Source organism: Protopterus annectens, chromosome 5.part0, assembly GCF_019279795.1.
Source record: "Protopterus annectens isolate FY-2018-M chromosome 5.part0, PAN1.0, whole genome shotgun sequence".
Taxonomy (NCBI): Eukaryota; Metazoa; Chordata; order Ceratodontiformes; family Protopteridae; genus Protopterus; species Protopterus annectens.
The window spans coordinates 960,491,628-960,513,189 of record NC_056735.1 but is presented as its reverse complement, the minus strand read 5'-3'; the positions used below and the strand labels follow the sequence as shown (position 1 = coordinate 960,513,189).

Here is a 21,562-nt window from a genome sequence, read left to right as displayed (position 1 = left end):
AGACTGTGCTAGGACCATTCTGCAGGGGCTCCTGGATCCTCCCCTTTCCTTTTTAAAAATGTTATAAGCTAGGGTAATCTATTCATGTAGCAAAGGTTGTTCCAGCAGTGTACAAAGTGATGAACATAGTGCAGTTGTGTAAGTAAACTTACATACAACATGCAGTATGTGTTTGAGTGATCACTGATAACAGTAGCAACTCCCACTCTACATCCTCCTTGGTTTTTTGGTGTGGTTTTTATGCCAGGGTGTGGACACTTTGTTCCTGGTATTGTCCTTTTATGACTCATCCTCCCTGTCTTTGTTGGCATGAAAGCTCTTAAGGGCTTGTTGCCAAAACCTGTTTTTTTTACTCTGATCAGCTCGAGCTCACTGGTTGCTTGGAAAATGCCCTGAAGCTTTGATACATATCTCACACACACTCGAATACATGTGCACACACTCACTCACATACATGCGCGTGCGCACACACACAGAGATATATATATATATATATATATATATACACACACACACACACACACACACACACACACACACACACACAGATTTATGAAGTACTGAAAGCTTGATCTGCAAAACATTTGATCACAGTATATTGAACATTTAGAGGCATAAACTGTCCTTTTCCCATCCATTAATACTGCCAATAACTCTGGTCATACTTCATCAGAATAGTGGTAATATCATGGGAAGGTTTTTTCTATGGTTGGATGTAGGGTTAGGGTTAGCAGTTATTTATTAAGGAAGCCCCCTTCCCCACTCCACCTTACTAATACTTGCTAACTTTAACCCTAACCCCAACCCTACAATCAGCTTTTGAAGAACATCTCTGTCACACTACCACTACACATGACATCTCTGATACAAAATCCGAACACTTGTGAGCGCACATACACACACCCCACAACTATTATCTAACTGAACCCTAAATTACACACACACACACACACACACACACAAAACTATTATATACTATGCCTTTAGCTGCCCCTAATCCAAAAGCATCTGCACACACAGACTCTCACCCACTCCAGTCACACTTGTCTCACATACACACACTTACTGTAAAAAAAAAAAAAAAAAAAAACTGCATTCAGGTCACACACTGCAAATTTTCAACCTTTTAAATGTAGTACAGACAGACACACACGCACACACATGTGTACGTATATAAGAATGTTTTTGTACAAAGACTTTTTTCCTAATTGTTGAAAAGAAAATTATTTCAAAGGCCTCTATAAGCTTCCATTCACTTCTCCATTTTTTTTTCCTGATATTGAATCCTGGAGAAGCATAAGGAGCATATTTTACATTTGGGCTCCACTGGCAGGTCAGTTTATTTTTGAAAATGGAATATGAATTCAAGAAGCCAGACCAGATGTTCATCGTGTTTCACTGTTGCAGTCATTACATTTGGGTAATCTGCTGGCAGGTTGCTCTCAAGTCGGCCTGATTAACGAAGTCTTGGGTCCTGCGTCGGTTGCTGTCCCTGCTTCCATGACGTCAGGTCGTCAGAGGTATAAAACATGCAGCCGACACCATTACATCAGTCTTTCTTGCTGTGCGGTGCCCGAAGCAGAAGCAGATCACAAGTGCCGGTCGGCCGACTCCTGAAATTTTCGTTTGAGTTTCAGAACCGAAGTCTTCAACTAAAAGCTAAGTACCCCGTTGGGGAAACTTTTTCTTGCTCCTTACCGATGTCAGTAAAAGTTAATAATTGTATTACTTGTGGGAAGCAATAAGGATTTTCATTTGTACTGTATTCCTTCCCTAGGACCTGACCACGATGTACCTTGCTGTCGGTTTTGTGCTTTATTTAATCAGCGCACTACGTCGGTACATTTTTGCTCCTAAATATTTTGGTTCTTGGTTTAATTATCCAGAAATGACGTCGGTTAGCCATCTGACTACCGGAATACCAAAAAAACGCAAAGAAAAAGACAGAGACAGGCTGTTGAAGTCCAAAACTGCTGACAACGCTTCTCCTAAGCCAGTCGCCAGTTCACCGGTAATCAGTGAGGCGCATTCACAGCCCCTGATACCCGCTACTTCTGATTCGCAGGCCTCTACTGAAACCCATTCGAAGTCCGGTATGCCACGAGATGATTCACATATGGAACCCACAGATGTCTGTACCTTAGATGGGTCCAGAGCCGCTGAGCATGCACCAGCTTCTGAGGGTGTATTCAGGACTACAGACTTTCATATTAAACCGACTCCAACTTCAGTACTAAGGCCTAAATCTCGATCTATGTCTAAGAAACCGATGCCCAGGCCACATGTTCAGGCCCCTATGCCTAAAAAACAAATGATCAAAATGGCTGAAGATTTAATTACTCTAATCAGGGGTAGTCAACCCCCCAAGAGGCCTAGGATTGAACTTGACTATGACTCTTCTGAACAGGACTCTGTTTCTTCTGACTCTTCCAATGATCTGGATTTGTCCATGCCTACTTATGAGGACTCGAGGATTCTATTCCCTCTGCTTCTCCGCCTGAGGATTTCTCTTTTGGGAAAACTTTACATACCTTAAGGGAGCATTTCCACTGGGAAAGTCAGGATTTCTCTGAATCCAAAAAGAGGCTTAGGGATTTCCTTCTTCCTCAGCATAGGCCTTTGGCTATACCTCCTGTACTAGACATTGTTGATGATGTGTTTTCGGAATTCAGTATGGCCCCTGATTCCTTGCCTCCAGCCCCTAGCAAACCAGACAGGTACTACAGGGTTCCTGAGTCCCACAAATCCTTTTCAAAAATCTTGTTGCGGACCCTGAAACCATTTCTCAGGGGCCCAAGGGCATTAAGGCTTCTACTGCTAAAAATCCTACCCCTTTTGATAGAGACTCCAGTGTGCTGGATAGATGGGGTAAAAAGGTTTATACTTCTGCAACCTTAGCAATCAGGGCTTTAAACTGTCAATTCCATATGCTAAAATATCAACAGCATATAATGGAACTGCTTAAACAGAAAATGATGATTTCTGACTGTGTGGAGAATAAAGATTTACAGGATTTATTGCATTCAGCTGAACAAGTTGGCAGACATACTTTGCAATGTGGTTTTGCTTCTTTAGAGGCCTCTTGCAGGGCTGCTGTTACTGGGTCTGTGCTTAGAAGGCATGCTTGGCTTAAGGAGCAATCTCTGCCTGATCATGTTAAAGCAAAACTTTTGTATGCTCCTTTACAGCAGGACTGCCTGTTTGGCAATAAGGCTGAAGATGTTCTAAAAAAGATGAAAGATAAAGCTAAATCTATGCAAACAGTGAAAGATTTCTTACAAGTACAACCTCCTAGATTTAGTAGGCACTGGCCTACTAAGAACTGGTCCTTTCCAGCTCCTTCCAGAGCCACTCCAACCAAGCCCAGACATTCCAAAAGCACCAGGTTTCAGTTCCAAGGGATTTTCAGAACTAAGCAATGGGGTGCTTTCACTTCCATATCTGGAAACAAGGCACCACCCTATGGTAAACAGTCTCAATGACTTCCCTTTAAAATTGCCAAGCACTTACCTCTTAGCCGCCCCTTTAGGGGGGAAAACTGGCTCTTCATAAGAAACTGGCAACTTATAACCCAGGACAAATGGGTTTTATAAATAGTGTCCCAGGGATACAGATTTCGCTTCCACATGCTGCCAACTCCAAACTGGTGGCCAAACCTTCCCCCAAATCAGTGGGCAGAAGCTCAGAAACAAGTACTTTCCCGCCTAAACATGGGGGCTATTCATCTAGTACCAGAAGAGGAAAAGGGACAAGGTTTCTATTCCAGACTTTTCCTGGTACCCAGAAAAGACAAATCATGGCATCCAATTCTGGACCTGTCTACTCTAAACACCTTTCTGGACATTCCAAAATTCAATATGCTGACTCTTCACCAGTTACTTCCTATGCTAGGCAAGGATGCCTGGTTGGCAACTCTAGATTTAAGAGGCTTACCTGCATATCCCAATCAGGGAATCTTGCAGAAGATACCTATGCTTCAAAGCAGGCTGCATGCATTATCAGTTCCCTGCACTGCCCTTTGGCTTGTCTACTGCACCCAGGGTATTCGCAAAGTGCCTGGTTCCAGTAATTACATTTTGCAGGCAAAGAAATATTCAAATATATCCATACCTGGACGACTGTGTAATTCAGGCAGAAAACCAGGCCATTCTTCTAAAACATGTGGCGATTGTAAAAAGAGTTCTAACCTGTCTAGGGCACACCATAAACGAAAAGAAATCTCAACTAGTACCCTCTCAAATTACATTCCTGGGTGCAAGCTTGAATACAACTGCCCAGATGGCTTTCCTTATGCCAGAAAAGAAAATTCATTTGGTGACTTACTTCAAACAGGTGGCCACAAAAACCTTGCTATCTGCAAGGCAAATACTGCAAGCCTTGGGGTTCATGGCCTCCTGCATTCTTCTAGTTCCATATGCAAGACTGCGTTTGAGGAAACTTCAGTGGTACTTAAAAGATTTATGGAGTCAACATTGTCACAGCCTGGAAACAATGATTCCTATCATACCTTGCCTGCCCCTAGAGTTTCTATGGTGGGCAGAGGCCTGCCACCAAAACAAGGGACTGCCATTCACACCACCCCCTGCCACCCAAACCCTAACTACAGATGCATCAGACTATGCATGGGGACTCATCTGGCAGGGAAGTGCATTCAGGGCAAATGGAGCCCAAATCAAATGCACCTTCATATCAATGAAAAAGAAATGCTAGCTGTACAGAATGCACTGACGACTACCTTCATCCAGGACAATTACTGACAAAGAAGGACAACACCATGGGTATGTGGTACATAAACAAGCAGGGGAGTACAAATTCCTATCCCCTCTGCAGACTAGCCATGGCATTGTGGAACACGGCCTTGAGCTACCAAGTACAACTACAAGCTCAATTCCTGCCAGGAAAGCTGAATGTTCTGGCAGACGAACTAAGCAGAAATCTCATGGACCCACACGAATGGAAACTTTAACCACGGATTTTCAACATGTTGACACGCAAATGGGGGAGCCCAGACATAGATCTTTTTGCCTCACCCCAGAACTACCAGTTGGACAAATTTTGCACAAGAACTCATCACAAAAAACCCTGGAAAGTGGATGCTCTGTCCTTTAGCTAGAAAAACCTATCAGTCTATGCCTTTCCCCCTCTGCCTCTGCTCTCCAAAGTTCTACTAAAAGTGTAACAGGACAAATCAAAAATGATTTTGATTGCTCCAGACTGGCCTCGCCAACACTGGTACCCACTCCTACACAGTGTGTCACACATTTCACTGTGGCACCTGCCTCAAACACTTTCCTTACTGTCTCAGCAGGAGAACCAAATTCTGTACCCTCACTCAAAATATTGAATCTTGCAGCTTGGCTAATCACTTAAATTCCCCCTTAGCATCCCTCAGCAAACCTGTGATGGATGTCATTTTGGAGGCGAGAAGACCTAGTACTAGAAAATCTTATGCTGACAAATGGAAAAGATTATGTGCCTGGAATCAGTCTGAAGGGATGAGCACAGCAGTGCCAAATTTACCTCAGATTTTGCAATACTTAACTGAGATGCTTTACAAGGGCCTGCCTTTTTCTTCCATAAAAATCCATGCCTCAGCCATTTCAGCTCATTACAACACAGAACCCCCCCCCCCCTTCTCTCATCCTCTTCTAAAGCAGTATCTCAGAGGGGCCAAAAACTTGAGACCACCCAGGAGAGCTCCAACCCCTGCCTGGGACCTTAACTTTGTTTTGGAGAAACTCACTCTACATCCTTTCGAGCCAGCTGCTACTGCAAACTTAAAATTTCTTTCCTGGAAAACAGCCTTCTTTTTAGCAATCACTTCAGCTAGAAGGATATCTGAATTACAGGCCCTTATGGCAGTGGAGCCTTTCATCATCTTTCATGCAGACAGGGTGTCACTCAGGACCAATCCATCATTCATGCCCAAAGTGGTATCCAGTGTGGCTCTTAATCAGTCCATTCATTTGCCAACTTTCTTTCCTAATCCACAGAACAAAGGGGAGCGGATTCTGCATTCAATGGATGTACACAGACAACTTAGATTCTACTTGGACAGGTCTAAATCTTGAAGAAAATCTGAACTGCTGGTAGCATTTGCTGCAGGGGCAGAGGGGAAGGCCATTTCAAAGCAAACCATTTTTAAATGGATAAGCCATTGTATTCATTTCTGTTATAAGCACCATGGAAAACCTATCCCCCAGGGGATCAGATCTCATTCCACCAGGGCTGCATCTACTTCAACAGCCTTTCTCAGAGGTGTTCCTACCAGGGATATTCTAGAAGCTGCTACCTGGAGTTCAGTTCATACTTTCACCAAGCATTATCACTTGCCAATTTTCTCTAAATCCAGAGCTGGCTTTGCCACTGCTGTTTTGCAGGGCTTTATAACTGGTCCTAATGCTGTATAAATCCATCCTCCCAGCCATAGCTTTGGGAATCTACCCAAATGTAATGACTGCAACAGTGAAACATGATGAACATAGTACAGTTGTGTACACTTACCATAAATGTAGATGTTCGAGTGTATTCACTGTTGCAGTCCTGGTTACCCTCTCTCCAGCCCCCTGTTTTTCTCTTACTATACCTCTACTTTCTTTTACTATGCTTAAAAGCCTTTTTGGTGTATTTGCTTTTGTTTGGAGGTATATTTTTGTGTTTTTAATTATATATATTTTGCTCCCCATTTGGGGGGCACCTGACATCTGGGGCAAGAAAAACTGATGTAATGGCGTCGGCTGCATGTTTTATACCCCTGCCGACCTGACATCATGGAAGAAGGGACAGCAACTGACACAGGACCCAAGACTTTGTTAATCAGGCCGACTGAGGGCAACCTGCCGGCAGATTACTCAAATGTAATGACTGCAACAGTGAATACACTCGAACATCTACATTTATGGTAAGTGTACACAACTGTACTTTGTTTCTCCTCTTGGTTCCAGATATGGAGATACTGGCTGTGACTAAGCAAACCATATTTAAATGAACTGCTAACTGAATTGTATTTTACCACAGCACAAATTAATCACCCCATCAAAAGAGCTTTGAAAGACCACTGCAGTGATGTATGCTTACACTGCCTCTTTCAAGAATGCATCCACTGTGGACACTTGTGTCCCAGGTGTTTGACCATTAGTCTTTACATTTATCAAATATTTTTGTTTGGACTCTGACATTCAATCTTTCCAAACCTAACGTTTTGTGTTTAGGGGTCAAGAACAGTAATGATTGTGGCAAATGTTTGTCTTCTAATTACTGCCTTTTGTCCCTTGCTTACTGTTTGCCCATCCCCCCTTTCAAAGCAGGTTGGAGAGTCTTATTTCCATTCTTTTTCCCCTTTGTTCAATATGTCTGGTCTGCTTACCCCATGATGGAAATGCCTTCTTCTAGGGTATAACTGCTAGTGCTACTCCTGTATTACCTCATGGTCATTATCCTTTAATACATGCCTGGCTTCTCTACCTATAATTTCACGGGCTTTCTCTTCAAAGATCTTTGTGGATGCACCCAGCAACATAAGTGATTGTTTCTAAATGCACAAGAAAGTCCCCCATAACAGGTAAAAGTTTTAAATTGAGAGTCATAAGTGCAAGTCTCAAAATAGCAAGACTGAATGTGTAAACATGAGGATATAAATACATTAACTGCAGGACTCTCGTACCTTGCACTTCCAGCTTTAGAGTGATATGGTATCCTGTGCTCTGTCTTGAGATTTTATACCAAGCATGTGGTGAAATCTTTCCCCTCTGTCTTTTCCTGTTGCAGTTTTAGTCCATTCCCCCCACATCATTGACTGGCATTTTGTGCTCTGAGCTACTTAAATGTTGAGATATTTGCTTGGATCTTCAAGGACACTTTTTTATCTTTAGTTTGTTTTTTTTAGTCTCCTGATCTGTAAAATCATCTAGTAGTCTCATTCAGCTGAACAGATGCTTTTGAATGAGACTGGAGCCTCAACACCAAGCCTTGGGCTTCTGCCTTAGAAAGAAAATTATGTTGTGTTGTTGCTCCAAAATTCAGCAGGCCAGCTGTTCATTGCCCCCCCCCCTCCCTTCTTAAATAAGAGAAGAGAGTTGTATTTATTTATTTTGCATCATTCTCTTGTATGTAATGTGTTCTAGCAGCTTTGAGAATAAATTATATCATCTGAGAGGAATAGAAACCGTCTAGGGCATGCCATGGATGTGCATTTTCTTGTCTCTTGCATCTCACTTGGTGGATCCCTGCTGAATAGTCTTCATGGGATTTTGAGTCTCCATTTTACTACTTTCCTTAACCAGATTTCTGAGGATTCCATTTTTTCTGCATGCTTTTGACACAGTTTTTCCATAGGATTCTGCTGTTCCACTCTTGATTTACTATAGTGTAGCATGTTTTCTTCTTCACTTGCCTCTTCTTTTTTTTCTATGCTTTTGTCTATAGTGTTTTGTTGTTGATGTAGCCTTTAAGCATCCCATACCATCTGCTTTTACCCAGTGTGTTTTGCTGTGATCTAACCTTTAAGTACCCCTGTGTCATCAGCAACATTAAAAGTTTATAAAAGAAGCATGTACATTTGCTGTTCAAAAGAGAGCTAGCAGTTGCTCCAGGAGTGTTTCACTTTTAATTATATTTTAGCTCCGTGATCACTGTTAGGATAAAAAAATATTTATTAGTTTATTTACTTCAGTTTGATAACTGGGTAAATGGACTGGTCACTAGACCCATTTCTGCCACAATTTCGGTTAAGTGGCACAAAAGCAGTTAAAAGGGACAGCACAAAAGAGAGAACAGAGGAAATGTATAGAGTAACTATCCAAAAATGAGTGTTTACAGTATAATATTTTGAGAAAATTATTAGTCATTGCAGTAGCAGCCTGTCTTTTCTAGTATCCATTGTCCCAAAAACAAATACAGGTCGCTTCACTGAAGAGATGGGCCTTTATTGTGGTCTGGAATATGTTATGAGTGTTCTCTCATTTTTAATGGCATGTGGTTTTATTTGGAAGGTCTAAGGTTAAAAAAGACCCTTGTTCCCTCAGGTATACTATATATTACCTATTGTATTGGGACTGACAAGTGTTAATGATTCCTCCAGATTATCCCTAAGTGGGTAATTGGGTTAAATTAGTGACAGCTGGGGAAGAGCAAACATATCAGACTGCGTTTAGTTGGGGTGTTGGGTCTAACTTATAAAATATTGAAATGATTGGATAAAAATGGACATACCATTGTGCATTATGAAACATTAATAAAATGAACATGGCAGGGCAGATTGCTGTAGAGATAAGGACTGACTTTGACCCAGAAGGATGCACAGGAACCAAGATATCCTAATAGATTTTCTGCTTAGTAATGAACATTTGTTACTGTTTTGTCTCAATGAGCTATGCATTACGGCATCTGGTGAGTAAGTGCCCATGTGCATTTTTTTTGTATTCTCCCAATATTTATTTGGGACATTTTTTTAGTTAAAAGCTTTGTGAACTTTTTATTGAAACCACAGCCCAAATAAATGTAGTGCTTTCCCTGGTTAATGTCATGTTAGATAGAAGTCATCTTTGTGTATGTGCAGCATTCTACCTGTAAAGTTTATGGACATATCCCACACTTTACCTGAGTTGATGTTACTGAAGTTAAGTCATCATTATTCCTTAGTGGCATCAGCGTGGATAGAGCATTTTTTATTAACTGGAGTGAAGGCATTTTCTATGAATGATATGTTAGTGGAAAGGTAAGTCACACAAGCATGACAAATTACTTTAATGTTTTTATTAATAACTACACCCAGAATCACTTCACAAGGCACTGCATGTATATCAAATTTAGGCTGATGTAATGCTAGCTAAACTTCACACAACTACTTGAGCAGCATTAAATTGCTGAAATGATGCGCAGTTTGGCTTAATTTCTTAAATATGCATAAAATAGTAGTTACATGCATAAGTGACTGGCAAAAGTAGTAATGTAATAATTTGGTGACTGAGAGGAAAATACACGAGAATTACCATGTTAGCATGAGGTCCATGTAGCTCTTCTATACATGAAATTGTGAATTGTTGGTATAAATGCATTATCATAGGGTTTGCCATTGTGTGCTGTGAAATGTTCTTGAACAGAATTTTAACAGGTCAGTATGTAGAAATCTTTGTCATGACCCAAAAGAGTTGCCCATTAACAAAGATATTGTTATTTTCCTGGTTAAGTCTGAATATGTGCTACGTTATCATTTACACTAACTATCCCGTAGCAATTTGTGGGTTTACTTCATGGTATCAAGTTAAAACCTTCTTAAACCCAGATAAACCTTGCAGCATACAGTTTGATTTTTGCAGATATGCATTTTAAAATGTTTTCAAAATTATATACACGGTTGTGTCACCTAACCAGTATTACATAGATTTGTTAACTGCAAGAAAGAAATTGATGCCATAATTACTTATGTTCAGTCCAGTTTGCGTGTGGTATTTGCAGTTGTTTTGTAGACTACATCAGTGTGTGTATTTTGAAGAATTTTTAAATTGAAACTGTCAGAGGCCATGTTAGTTATCAGAGGAGAACTGCAACCTAACCCAAATGGGGATGCAGTAGCAGAGGTAGTTCTGATCTTTTTGTTCACTTAGTTATTTAATATGTGATAGATATTATGTAAATTAAAATGTTTTTCCCCAATATACTGTGTGTACAGTGAAAGGAAATGTGCAAGGCCAAACAGCAGTTTTCAAAATAATATGCTTGCTTTGCAAGAACAGTTATGTTCAGCTTAGATATTAATAACATATAGCTGTGGGCAATACTGTAAATGCATCCTGTTATAGAAAAAAAGGAAGTTGGCTTTCTTGGCTTTCATGTGCAGAAATAAATAAATAATATGCAGACAGGTCAAGTGACGCAAAGATGACGTGGAGAGACTTTTGTGAAGTCTTCAGATACAGAGAGGACCAAAAAAGGGCATGAAATAACCATGGACTTTTTCATTACACAGACAGAAACCAGAAGAAGTCACAAGGACATTAAAAATAACATTGGTTGAAAAGAGTATATAAACTGGACAGTAGGTTTCATTCAGTGGTTGACGTTTTAGACTAAGTGTGCCTTAGTCTATTCATCTGTCTAGCTGTGTTATAATAGAATTGAAATAGCTCTGACAGAATTAACTGTTTGGCAAGAATTTGTTCTGAGACAAATAAAGTACAACAGATACAGTAGTATGGAGTTTGTCTGGTCTACTTTTGGACATTTTCTTCAGAAGCAAAATAAAGACCTCTGCTTGACATTTCCAGCAGTTAATATTACAGAGGGATCCCTACTACTTATTACGTTAGTTCAACAGACTGACAGTTCCAGTGCTTTAACAGAGAAATAGTTCCAGTTCCAGTACTTCGTTGGTGGACACAGAGCACCGCCGTTTAAGCTGTCCTGCGTTGGACCACCTACAATTCATCTGTAGAGAAACACAGTCCTTTTCCAGATTGACTTCAGCCTGATCACCTGCTTGTCTTTTGCATAAATTATGGTACTTTCTTCACAGTTATAACATGGATGCAAGTACAGACAGTTAACTTTACAGTGCCCACATATTGTATATATAAATTTGCATGGTTTAAACCTTCTGTGCCAGACATGAAATGTAAATCTGAAATGTTTGATGTTCAGACATTAGATAACAGTTGTGTTTGTAAATGTATAAATGCCTATAATCCATACACAAAATGTACAGCAATTCATAAAGACTGTTTTTTATGTGGAAGTAACTTTCCTAACTTCTGTCTATTTTGTCACAGAAGTCTAGTATGTAAGCCATACTATAAGATATATCCTGTTCTGATAAACAATCTGTTTGATTCTAGAGTTGTTAGTTCTTCACATATACAACAGTTAAATGTGCATTCTGCAGTCACCTAAATCTCATACAGTACAAGACATCACAGATGTACAGGTGAAAGCTGCCCTCTCCAAAGCAAAAAACACAGCATCTATGGGACTGGACGGTGTCCCAGGCTGTGTCTTACATGAGCTCCAAGAAGAACTGAACCCTCACATTAAGTCACTGTTCAAACTTAGCCTTACTACAGGATATGTACCCAAAGAATGGCGTACAGCTACACTGGTCCCACTCCACAAAGGTGGTGCCACAACAGACGCCGGAAGCTATCGCCCTATAAGCCTGACTAGTCTGGTCTGTAAAGCTATGGAGCGTATTATCATGGAACTCATAAACAAAGACATTGGGAGCCTCCAGACACTGGACCCTACCCAATTCGGCTTTGTTAAGGGCAGATCTTGCCTCTTAAACCTAGTTGATTTATTTGAAACAGTTACCAAAGCCATAGATGAGGGCAAGGTAGTCCACACAGCCTACCTGGACCTCGCAAAAGCCTTTGACACAATACCCCACTCGGGCATCATAAATAAGCTTACCAGCTTAAATATCAACCCCTATATCACAAGATGGGTTGCAAACTGGCTCAGAGATGGAACCCACATGGTCAGAATCGCAGGTGCCATGTCCGAATCCAAACCAGTTACAAGTGGCGTCCCACAGGGCTCAGTTCTGGGACCTCTCTTGTTCGGTATATACTTCTCTGAGGTTCAGGCTAACACGGGGGATTATGGCTGACAAAGTTCGCAGATGACTGCAAACTGGGAGCCATAATCGAATCTCCAGCTGACACAAGCATCCTCCAAAAGGGTCTCACAGAGACGGATGCTTGGTGCCAGAGCCACGGCCTCAAGCTAAATGCTAAAAAGTGCATAGTCGTCACCTTTGGGAAAAACAAGGTGCCCACAAATTACCACGTAGGTGGTAATCCATTAAGTACGGAAGAAATAATTAGAGATTTGGGGACCAACGTAGATAGTAATCTCTCCTTTGATAATCACGTTGCCAAAGTGGTTAGAAAGACCTTCTATATAGCCCACCTTATCACGAAAGGGTTTGCATCTATATCAAGAGAGGTCATTGTGCCCCTCTACTCGTCACTCATCAGGCCCATAATTGAATACAATGCTCCTTTTGGGATGTACCTTACCTGACACCTGCAGCAACTGGAGAGACCCCAAAAGTACCTCACCAAGAGGATCATGGGCTACAAACAGATGTCCTATGCAGCTCGACTAAAGAAACTCCAGCTCTATTCAGTTGCTTACCGCCTACTCAGAGGCGATCTATGCCTGACGTACAAAGCCATGTCAAACCCAGAATTAATGGACATGCTCCACCTCAAAAATCCAAGTCCCTTAGAGCTACACGCTCCAGGGACCTAAACCTCAGCACAAAAATAAATAGGACATGCTGGAGGGACAGATTCATTTCCCAGAGGCTCCCCTCACTCTGGAATAGAATCCCAATTCATGTTAGACATAGCCCCTCGCTGACCCTCTTCAAGCGAAATTTGGACGCGTGGATGGGTAATCACAAATTCAACCCTGGGATCTCTCCTGTGTCCCTGCTAAACAGAGGCACAGTAAACTAATCTTAAAAGGGTACCTTCTGTGACCTACTTTACAGAGGCACAGTAGGCTAATCTAATAGGGAGGCTGAAGCCAAATACACTCTGGCTAGGCTTATAAATGCCCTAGGGCAGATAGCCTAGTATCTACCTATGAACCTATGAACAAGTGTATGTAATTATTGTCAGTAATGTAATAGACTATATAAACATGTTATTTATAGTAAATATTGCAAATGCACAAAAACAAGAAAGTTCTAACATAGTACAGTGTGCTATCAATATTAACCTTTTAAAGAAAAGGTTTTCACAGCTTTTCAAAATTTCCCTAGAGACAGTAGTAAGGGACAATAATGCCATTTAGAGGAACAGACTCAACATAGCATTCAGACTTTACATAATGACATTTCTGGTTTAACGTAACAATCAGATAGAGCCCAACAACATTTACTAAGGGCACAAACTACAGAGGTTAATCTGACAAGACAGTTAAAAGAAGCCCAGCAAGGTTTACAGGCAGGGTTCAGCAGAAATAAGTTATTTCTCCTGCTGATATATATCAATAGTCTTGTTTATTACAGACTCTGCCTCAGTGGCAAGACAAAAAAAATAATTTTGTTTCAATATGTTGGCATTTAAACAATGGTTGACATACACTGTGTGGTCCATTTCAAATAATGCTTTTTATTAAATTTTTTTTTTGCATTTACACATGCCAGTTTAAATCAGAAGGGGAAAGGGGAATCATCAACAGTGTTGGCAAACCCCTAAAACATGCTCCAGTACGAGAGTTAAGGGCATTAATTCCCAAAATGATTTACAGGTAAAGTTTAGTATTGTCAAAATCAAAGCACATAAAAATATACAGGAAAGGCTACAGTAAATGCTTTGGGAAATGGCAAAACAAAGCAAGCAGCTAAAACAGGTGAGTGTCTAGAATCACATAACTGTTTTACAGACGGTCTAAATAGCATAACAGAAAAAAAAAACAAAATAATGTTTTAGTCAGGCAAGATGTTATGTTAAAGCAATTCCGTCAGACAGCTAATGACATTCTGCAAAATGCATATGCAGCTTTAAAATCAGTTTCTGCCTGACAGACAGATACAGACTCAGAGATTAAGCCAGGGTGCTAGACAGTTTAAAAAAAAAAAAAGAAAAGTATGCAGTATTGCAAATGCACATAGGAAATATACAAAAACAGCTTGCAGACTACGTGGTGAAAGGAAGGGGATGTACTACATGGTCTAATAAAAAAACAAACGGGGGAAAATGAGCAGCTTCTGTTCCACCAGGGTTACAGACAGATACACAACAAAGTTCAGAAAAACAGGTGATATGTTTTACTTGTAAGAAAATAGGTCACAGTATAATAGTGCTTCTTCAAACCTAAAAATAGTAAAAAAATCTAAATAAATAAAATACATTAAAGGACAATCAGTCACAGGAACAAACACAGAGGGATACATAAAAAATAAAGTATACCCTATGAAATACCAGATCATGGCAGGCAATAGACATTAAAGCAATAAATTAGCAAAATACAGGTTATCAGTTGGCAGCAAACTACAGGGATCTTTTAAAGCCATGGAAGACAATGCTGGTATATACAACTCAATGTTAATTAAACAAAGGGGACAGTAAAAGACACAAAAATAAATATTACTTTACTGGTTTAATAAGCCAGGACAGATTCAAAATAAACACAGAAATAACCTACAGCCATATAGACATAAAGTTAAAGTTAATACAGATACAATGTAAAGTTAAAGTTAATACAAATACAGTAAATACATTTACGGTAGTGCAAATGGTATATGCAAAACTAAGCAATGCAATTAAATGTTGGGTATGCAAGTCCACATCTACGTCTGGAAATGGAGTAACATTTAAGGCAGTACCTATGACAAAAGGTTTTATAGTAACAAGAGAGGGTCAACTCCCCCCCCCCCCACATTAAAAGTACAGTTTATCTCCAAAGGCAGCTTATGCATACAGCAAACAGGATCAATATTGGTAAAAAAACAGTGACTGTAATGTCATATTTTCAAAATAAAGTGTCACATAAAATATAACAGCAAACAGTCTTGTAAACAAACTAGTACAGCAAAAACATCATTAGTCGAACTGGTGTAACTGCCATACGGGTAATAATACACAGCAATACATACAGGTAGTAAAGTACAGAGTCATTACAAATAGCATTTTTCAGCTAATAAAAATCCAAGCAAAAGCAGCACACCATGTTGGTTCATAAAAATAAGTATACGTTAATAACAAACAGTATCTGTACAGTAACAGTCTGTTAACAGTCTTACAAAAGTTTAAATTTGTTTCTATAATAGCAATCTATGAACAAGACAAGGCAGTCTAAAACAGTTGCAAAGGAAAAATGGGGAGAGATACTCAAATATAGTAGATCATGAGAACAAGGACATCATGGATACCTGATTTCAGTATATTTTGGACATGCAAAATTTGTTTGCAAAGGCACGCGACAAGTCAAATTGTTGGGTTTTTAGCCACATTTCTTACAGAGGGGAAAATGCCATTACACGCAGTCCCTGAAGAGGCTACACATACAGGTTTTTATGTTTAAAAAATCTTATAAAAGTAGAATTGTAAAACAGCCATAAAAACATTTACAGTTGATGAAAAATAGAAAAAGGAATGCTCTGTTTTCAAAAGAACTATGGTCATATAAAAAAGCTTGAGTATAAAATGAAAACAGCATGGGAGTTAACACATAATACCTCTTTTAAGGACGAAATGAAAGAGAAGAAATTCTGTTACATAGAGTATGCAGTTCCAATAATGAAAATTAGTCACACATTACCAGAGGACATGGTAAAACATCGCCAGGAAAAAAGAGGGAGGTTCATGATAAAAAAATAGAGAAAGATTTTAAAACAGCTGGACATAGGAAATTATGTTATTTCAGCAACTGAATTTTTCACTGGTATAGTGCCACTAAGGCAGTATGGAAAGTTAAGTCAGATATAAAAGAGCAAATAAGCTATAAAACTGTCAAAACAAGTAACTGTTGTTAACAATAAAGAAAGGCTATTAAGTACAGAGGATCACATTTTCCTGTAAATTGCTTTTTTTAAATATTCTTTTCCCAAAGCAATAATAAAATTATGCAATGCAAAAGAAATATGCTTGTTTCTGTACAAAGTTTTGCCTTGTAAAGTAAGGCTTAACTTGACAAGATTTTAAAATAAATGTGTGTGTGTAACTGCAAGGCTGACTGTTTAAAAATAGCTAAATAATAATAATGAATGTGTGTCTGTGGTGGGGTACTACAACTTCCGCATTAATTGCTCTTATCGTCATAAGATTTGTGTTAATAAAAGTATTAATCAAGTAACAGCCATTGGTAATGTAACATTGTATAAAAGGATAGCAATGAATGCAAGGGATTCGTATGTTGCAACAGACTAAGGGATTCAAAGTACTAAAGATCATATTTTGTTGCAAATTGTCTTACAGTTTTCATGGGTCTTAAATAAAAAAAGTGGGAATTGATAGATATTGTGTAAATTAAAATGCTTTTCCCCAATATACTGTGTGTACAGTGAAAGGAAATGTGCAAGGCAAACAGCAGTATTCAAAATAATATGGCCTGTTTTGCAAGAACAGTTATGTTCAGCTTAGATATTAATAACATATAGCTGTGGGCAATACTGTAAATGCATCCTGTTATAGAAAAAAAGGAAGTTGACTTTCTTGGCTTTCAGATGCAGAAATAAATAAATAATATGCAGACAGGTCAAGTGACGCAAAGATGACATGGAGAAACTTTTGTGAAGTCTTCAGATACAGAGAGGACCAAAAAAGGGCATGAAATAACCATGGACTGTTTCATGACAGACAGAAACCAGAAGAAGTCACAAGGACATTAAAAATAACATTGGTTGAAAAGAGTATATAAACTGGACAGTATGTTTCATTCAGTGGGTGACGTTTTAGACTAAGTGTGCCTTAGTCTATTCATCTGTCTGTGTTATAATAGAATTGAAATGGCTCTGACAGAATTAACTGTTTATCAAGAATTTGCTCTGAGACAAATAATGTATAACAGATACAGTAGTACGGAGTTTGTCTGGTCTACTTTTGGACATTTTCTTCAGAGGCAAGATAAAGACCTCTGCTTGACATTTCTTCAGAAAAGAAAGAAAATACATTTCTTCAATATGTGTATTATCCAATTGACGTTTATGTAATACTGGATAAACTTTGCACTAATACTTAGCATCTAAATTACACATCTGCATTGACCTTTATCCAATAAATTAGGCAAATATAGCATCTCGGAAGCAAAATGAGATTAATTGTGATCCTCATCAAAATGGTTACATCAGAAATGAAAACTTCTGTGGATATTGAGAGATCCAGCTGCTTAGATTACAAAGGTATTATAAGTTGGGTATGTGCAATAACAGGTTCATTTTTTAATTTATTGCTCGATATAGAGTCGAGTTAAATGAGTAGGTACTGAAGGTTTTAACTTTGTAGACAAGACAGGAGTAGTCAGGTAGGAAAATGTCAGAATCCCTGGAGGTTTGCATTGTGGCTATGTGTGAATGAGTTTAACCATATGCTATTGTCTTAGCAGGTACAAGTAAGACTTGCTTGCATTTCTGGTCAGAACTGAGGTTGCTGCATTTGTAGTGTTGCTCTTCAGTGAAGCATTAAGCTAAAACTCCATCTGCTTAGGTAGATGTAAAATATGTCATGGTATTTGCTGGTGAAGAGTAGGGGACTTTTGCAGAAGTTCTAACCACAGTTTTCCTAACTATATAAATGACATATAAGGTTTATTGGCATAGTCCCTTGCAAAAAACAACCACAACCTTCATGAGGTATCAGATAATACCCAGTCACATGCTGTAAAAATGAGCAGAGACTATCTAATTGTGTTACAGGAGGAGCTGCAGCATTTTGAGGTGAAAGTTGAAAAGCACCAGCACTACAAAGAGCAGTTAGAGATTTCCCATCAAAAGCTGAAGCATGTAGAGGCACTAGGAGACAAAGAACACCTGAGCAGGAACAAGGAGAAGCATACCATGCTGTCCGAAAAGACCAAAGAATTGGGATACAAGGTCAGTAATATCATCTGCTTTATAATGCAGTTATATAGACACAACCGGATATAGATACATGTGTTGCTTACAACAAAATAAATTGCTTGCTTTCCATATTTATTTTTTGACCTGATAATGTTTTTTGATGCACTCATAACTTATTCATATAGTTTCAACAATGACTTTCAAGTCTGTTGGCTAATACTGAAAAGCTTGGTAATATTTTGTGGGGGACTTTTCACAAGGTGCCACTTTGTTCTCATTTATTTGGGGGAAAGATGGTTATTTTTCTGTAGAATAGTCATTTTGCTTGCAGATTCACTCTATCTTATGCTGCGTTGTGCAAGTGATTGATACAAAAAGGGAAGTAGTGTCAGTTTCATGCAGCTTGGTTATAGTGACAGTTCTGTTCAGGCTTCTCCAGATAACACTTGAAGTTCAGGTATTTCATAGTATCCTTGTTTAAGCTAAGGCTGAAGCGCAGTGAGATGATGGTAAAAATCCAAAGCGTGAAACCAAACCAGGAAAGAAACTTGTTCCCTTCGTCTTGAAATAGGTTTGTCTTCATCCATCATTTGAATCCATCCATATTAGAGCAAAAGTAGGGCAAAACAAGCAGCTGGTACATTCAGTTTATTCTGTCACTTCCACCTGCAGGATATCCATAGGTAGTCATATTAGTATGTGTCAAAAGGCTTCACCTGGATAATCTAGCTTTACAGCACTGTCAACTCTGTCATGTAGAAAACTAATCTTTACATTATAGATTAGTAATGGCAAACCTTTTGGGCTTGGCGTGTCAAAAATTCGGAAAATGCTTAGCATGGCTGTGCTGGCATGTCACCCCCCCCCCCCCCAAACAAAAAAGAAACAATTATGTACATATTCATTTATTTATAAAAAACGCATTCCAATCATGTGTGCCGCTATGTATTATAAAAGTAAAAGAAAAATTAATAACGTACAGTATAGAAAACACTATGCACACTGATAATTGGGCTTAAAGCAGTGCACCAAAAAAAAAAAAAGAAAAAATGGGAATTGTGGCAACAGTATATGCAGAGCAGGAATGAGGTTTGAGGTAGGATTTCACTGAGCTATATAATGCTTAACTGACAATGACTGAATGGTTTATAAGTGATGTATAATGTTGACAATTATAGTGGTCTCAATGGTGTCTGTGATGTAAACTGTAACTAAAGTGATCATTCTGTATGTTTTTCATTTATATAAATGTAAGCTTGCCTTTGTCATATGTGTAAATTTAATAAAGATGTTTGGGAAAAAAAACAGTGCACCAAACAATTGCCCTACTTTTAATAGTAATTTTGAATTGAACTGAAAAAAATATGGAACACATTGCACCCGATGTGATTAACACCAATTAATAACTTTTTTTTTTTGCTGAGTTTAAATGCAGGGTCACATATTCCTTTTATTTTTGTTCAGTCAGTTTCTTTGGTAATTCAGGTGTTGGTGAAGGCTGGTGTGTCACCCAAAATGTCATGGTGTGTCACCTTTGGCACGTGTGTCATAGGGTCGCCATCACTGTTAAAGATTCTTGTATCAACAACTGGTGAATGTCATTTACCATTGCCTTGCTCAGCCTTTGCCCCTTCACTGAGCCTTTAAGAAAGCCAAACTAATCTGTTAAATAGATATGAGCTCTCTGCTCCTGTACTATTATTATCCATTTTTCTCTTTTCATAAGATTTTTTTTCTTGGAAATGAGTGCACTGTTGCTAAGTTATGAAGGACTTACGCATACTTGCACAACGCTTATATAGGCCTGATTGTCACTACTTCAGGTATTGACCAACGTAGCCTTTCCAGCCGTGTTCTTAGTGCTGTGTGCTAATTCAGAGATTTAACATCGAGCATGAGTTGAAGTGGCAGTGAGCACCATTTTTAATTTCATTAAGGGAATGAGCTTTCTCTCCTCCCTTGTCAGAAGGCTTTTGTCGGTGTGAGATAAATCCATATTACCAAGAGGATTTTAATGATGCGGTCATGCTTGCTGAGACCACCTTAGAAGTGAGTAATATTTAGAGAAGGTATACTGTGCATGAGAAAGTAGTTTAAATGAAACATTAAAGATGATTCTCCACCCCAAAAGAAGTGTCTTCAGCTGGTAAAACCCTCGTGTAAGCACTAAAAAACATACTCCTAATTCATGTTATTTATGCAAAACTAACATTCCTTGTGGACATAAAGAATCCAGCCCCAAAACAGATGTGTAGAGATACCTTTGGACCTCAAGACCCAGTCAAAAATCGGGGGGGGGGGGGCAGGTTTTTAAGAGGGCCCCTAGACAGTGATCTTTCCTTGTGTACCTACCCGTCTGCCTTTTCAAATTCAGATTTGAGGTCTGTGGACAGAATGGAGCATATCTGCATGGAACACTGTCTGTGCAATAGCTCAGTGACTAGGTTCACTATTGTTTATGGTTGCTGCGGCCTCCTGCATTCTAAAGTCTGAACTAGTAAATTTAAGTTGCTGAACTGTCTTCATGTAAACATTCATCATCATCTTCTTTCGGCTGTTCCCATTAGATGATCGATCATCTGTTTCTATTTCTTCCTGTCCTCTGCATCATGTTCTTTCACACCAACCACCTGCATGTCCTCTCTCACCACATCCATAAGTCTTATCTTAGGCCTTCCTCTCTTCCTCTTACCTTGGCAGCTCCATCCTTAGCATCCTTTTCCCAATATACCCAGCATCCCTCCTCAGCACATGGCCAAACCAAAGCAATGTTACCTCTCTTGCTTCATCTCCAAACTGTCCAACCTGAGCTGTCCGTCTAATATACTGATTCCTAATCCTGTCCATCCTAGTCACACCCAGTGCAAATCTTAACATCTTTAACTTTGCCACATCCAGCTCTGATTCCTGCCTTTTTGTCAATGCCATCGTCTCCAACCCATATAACATAGCTGGTCCCACTACCCTCTTGTAGATCTTCCCTTTCACTCTTACTGGTACCCGTCTGTCACAAATCACTCCTGACACTTTTCTCCATCCATTCCACCCTACCTGTAC

At 39.3% G+C, this 21,562-nt stretch overlaps 1 protein-coding gene across 1 annotated transcript in view; it reads left to right on the top strand.

The window, feature by feature from the left end:
* The window catches only part of LRPAP1 (LDL receptor related protein associated protein 1), an 807,807-nt gene that overhangs the window by 623,330 nt on the left and 162,915 nt on the right, over positions 1-21,562 (top strand). The window contains exon 6 of the mRNA XM_044071944.1: positions 18,362-18,538. Within this exon, the coding sequence (XP_043927879.1) occupies positions 18,362-18,538 (177 nt within the window). The remainder of the gene's footprint in view (positions 1-18,361; positions 18,539-21,562) is intronic.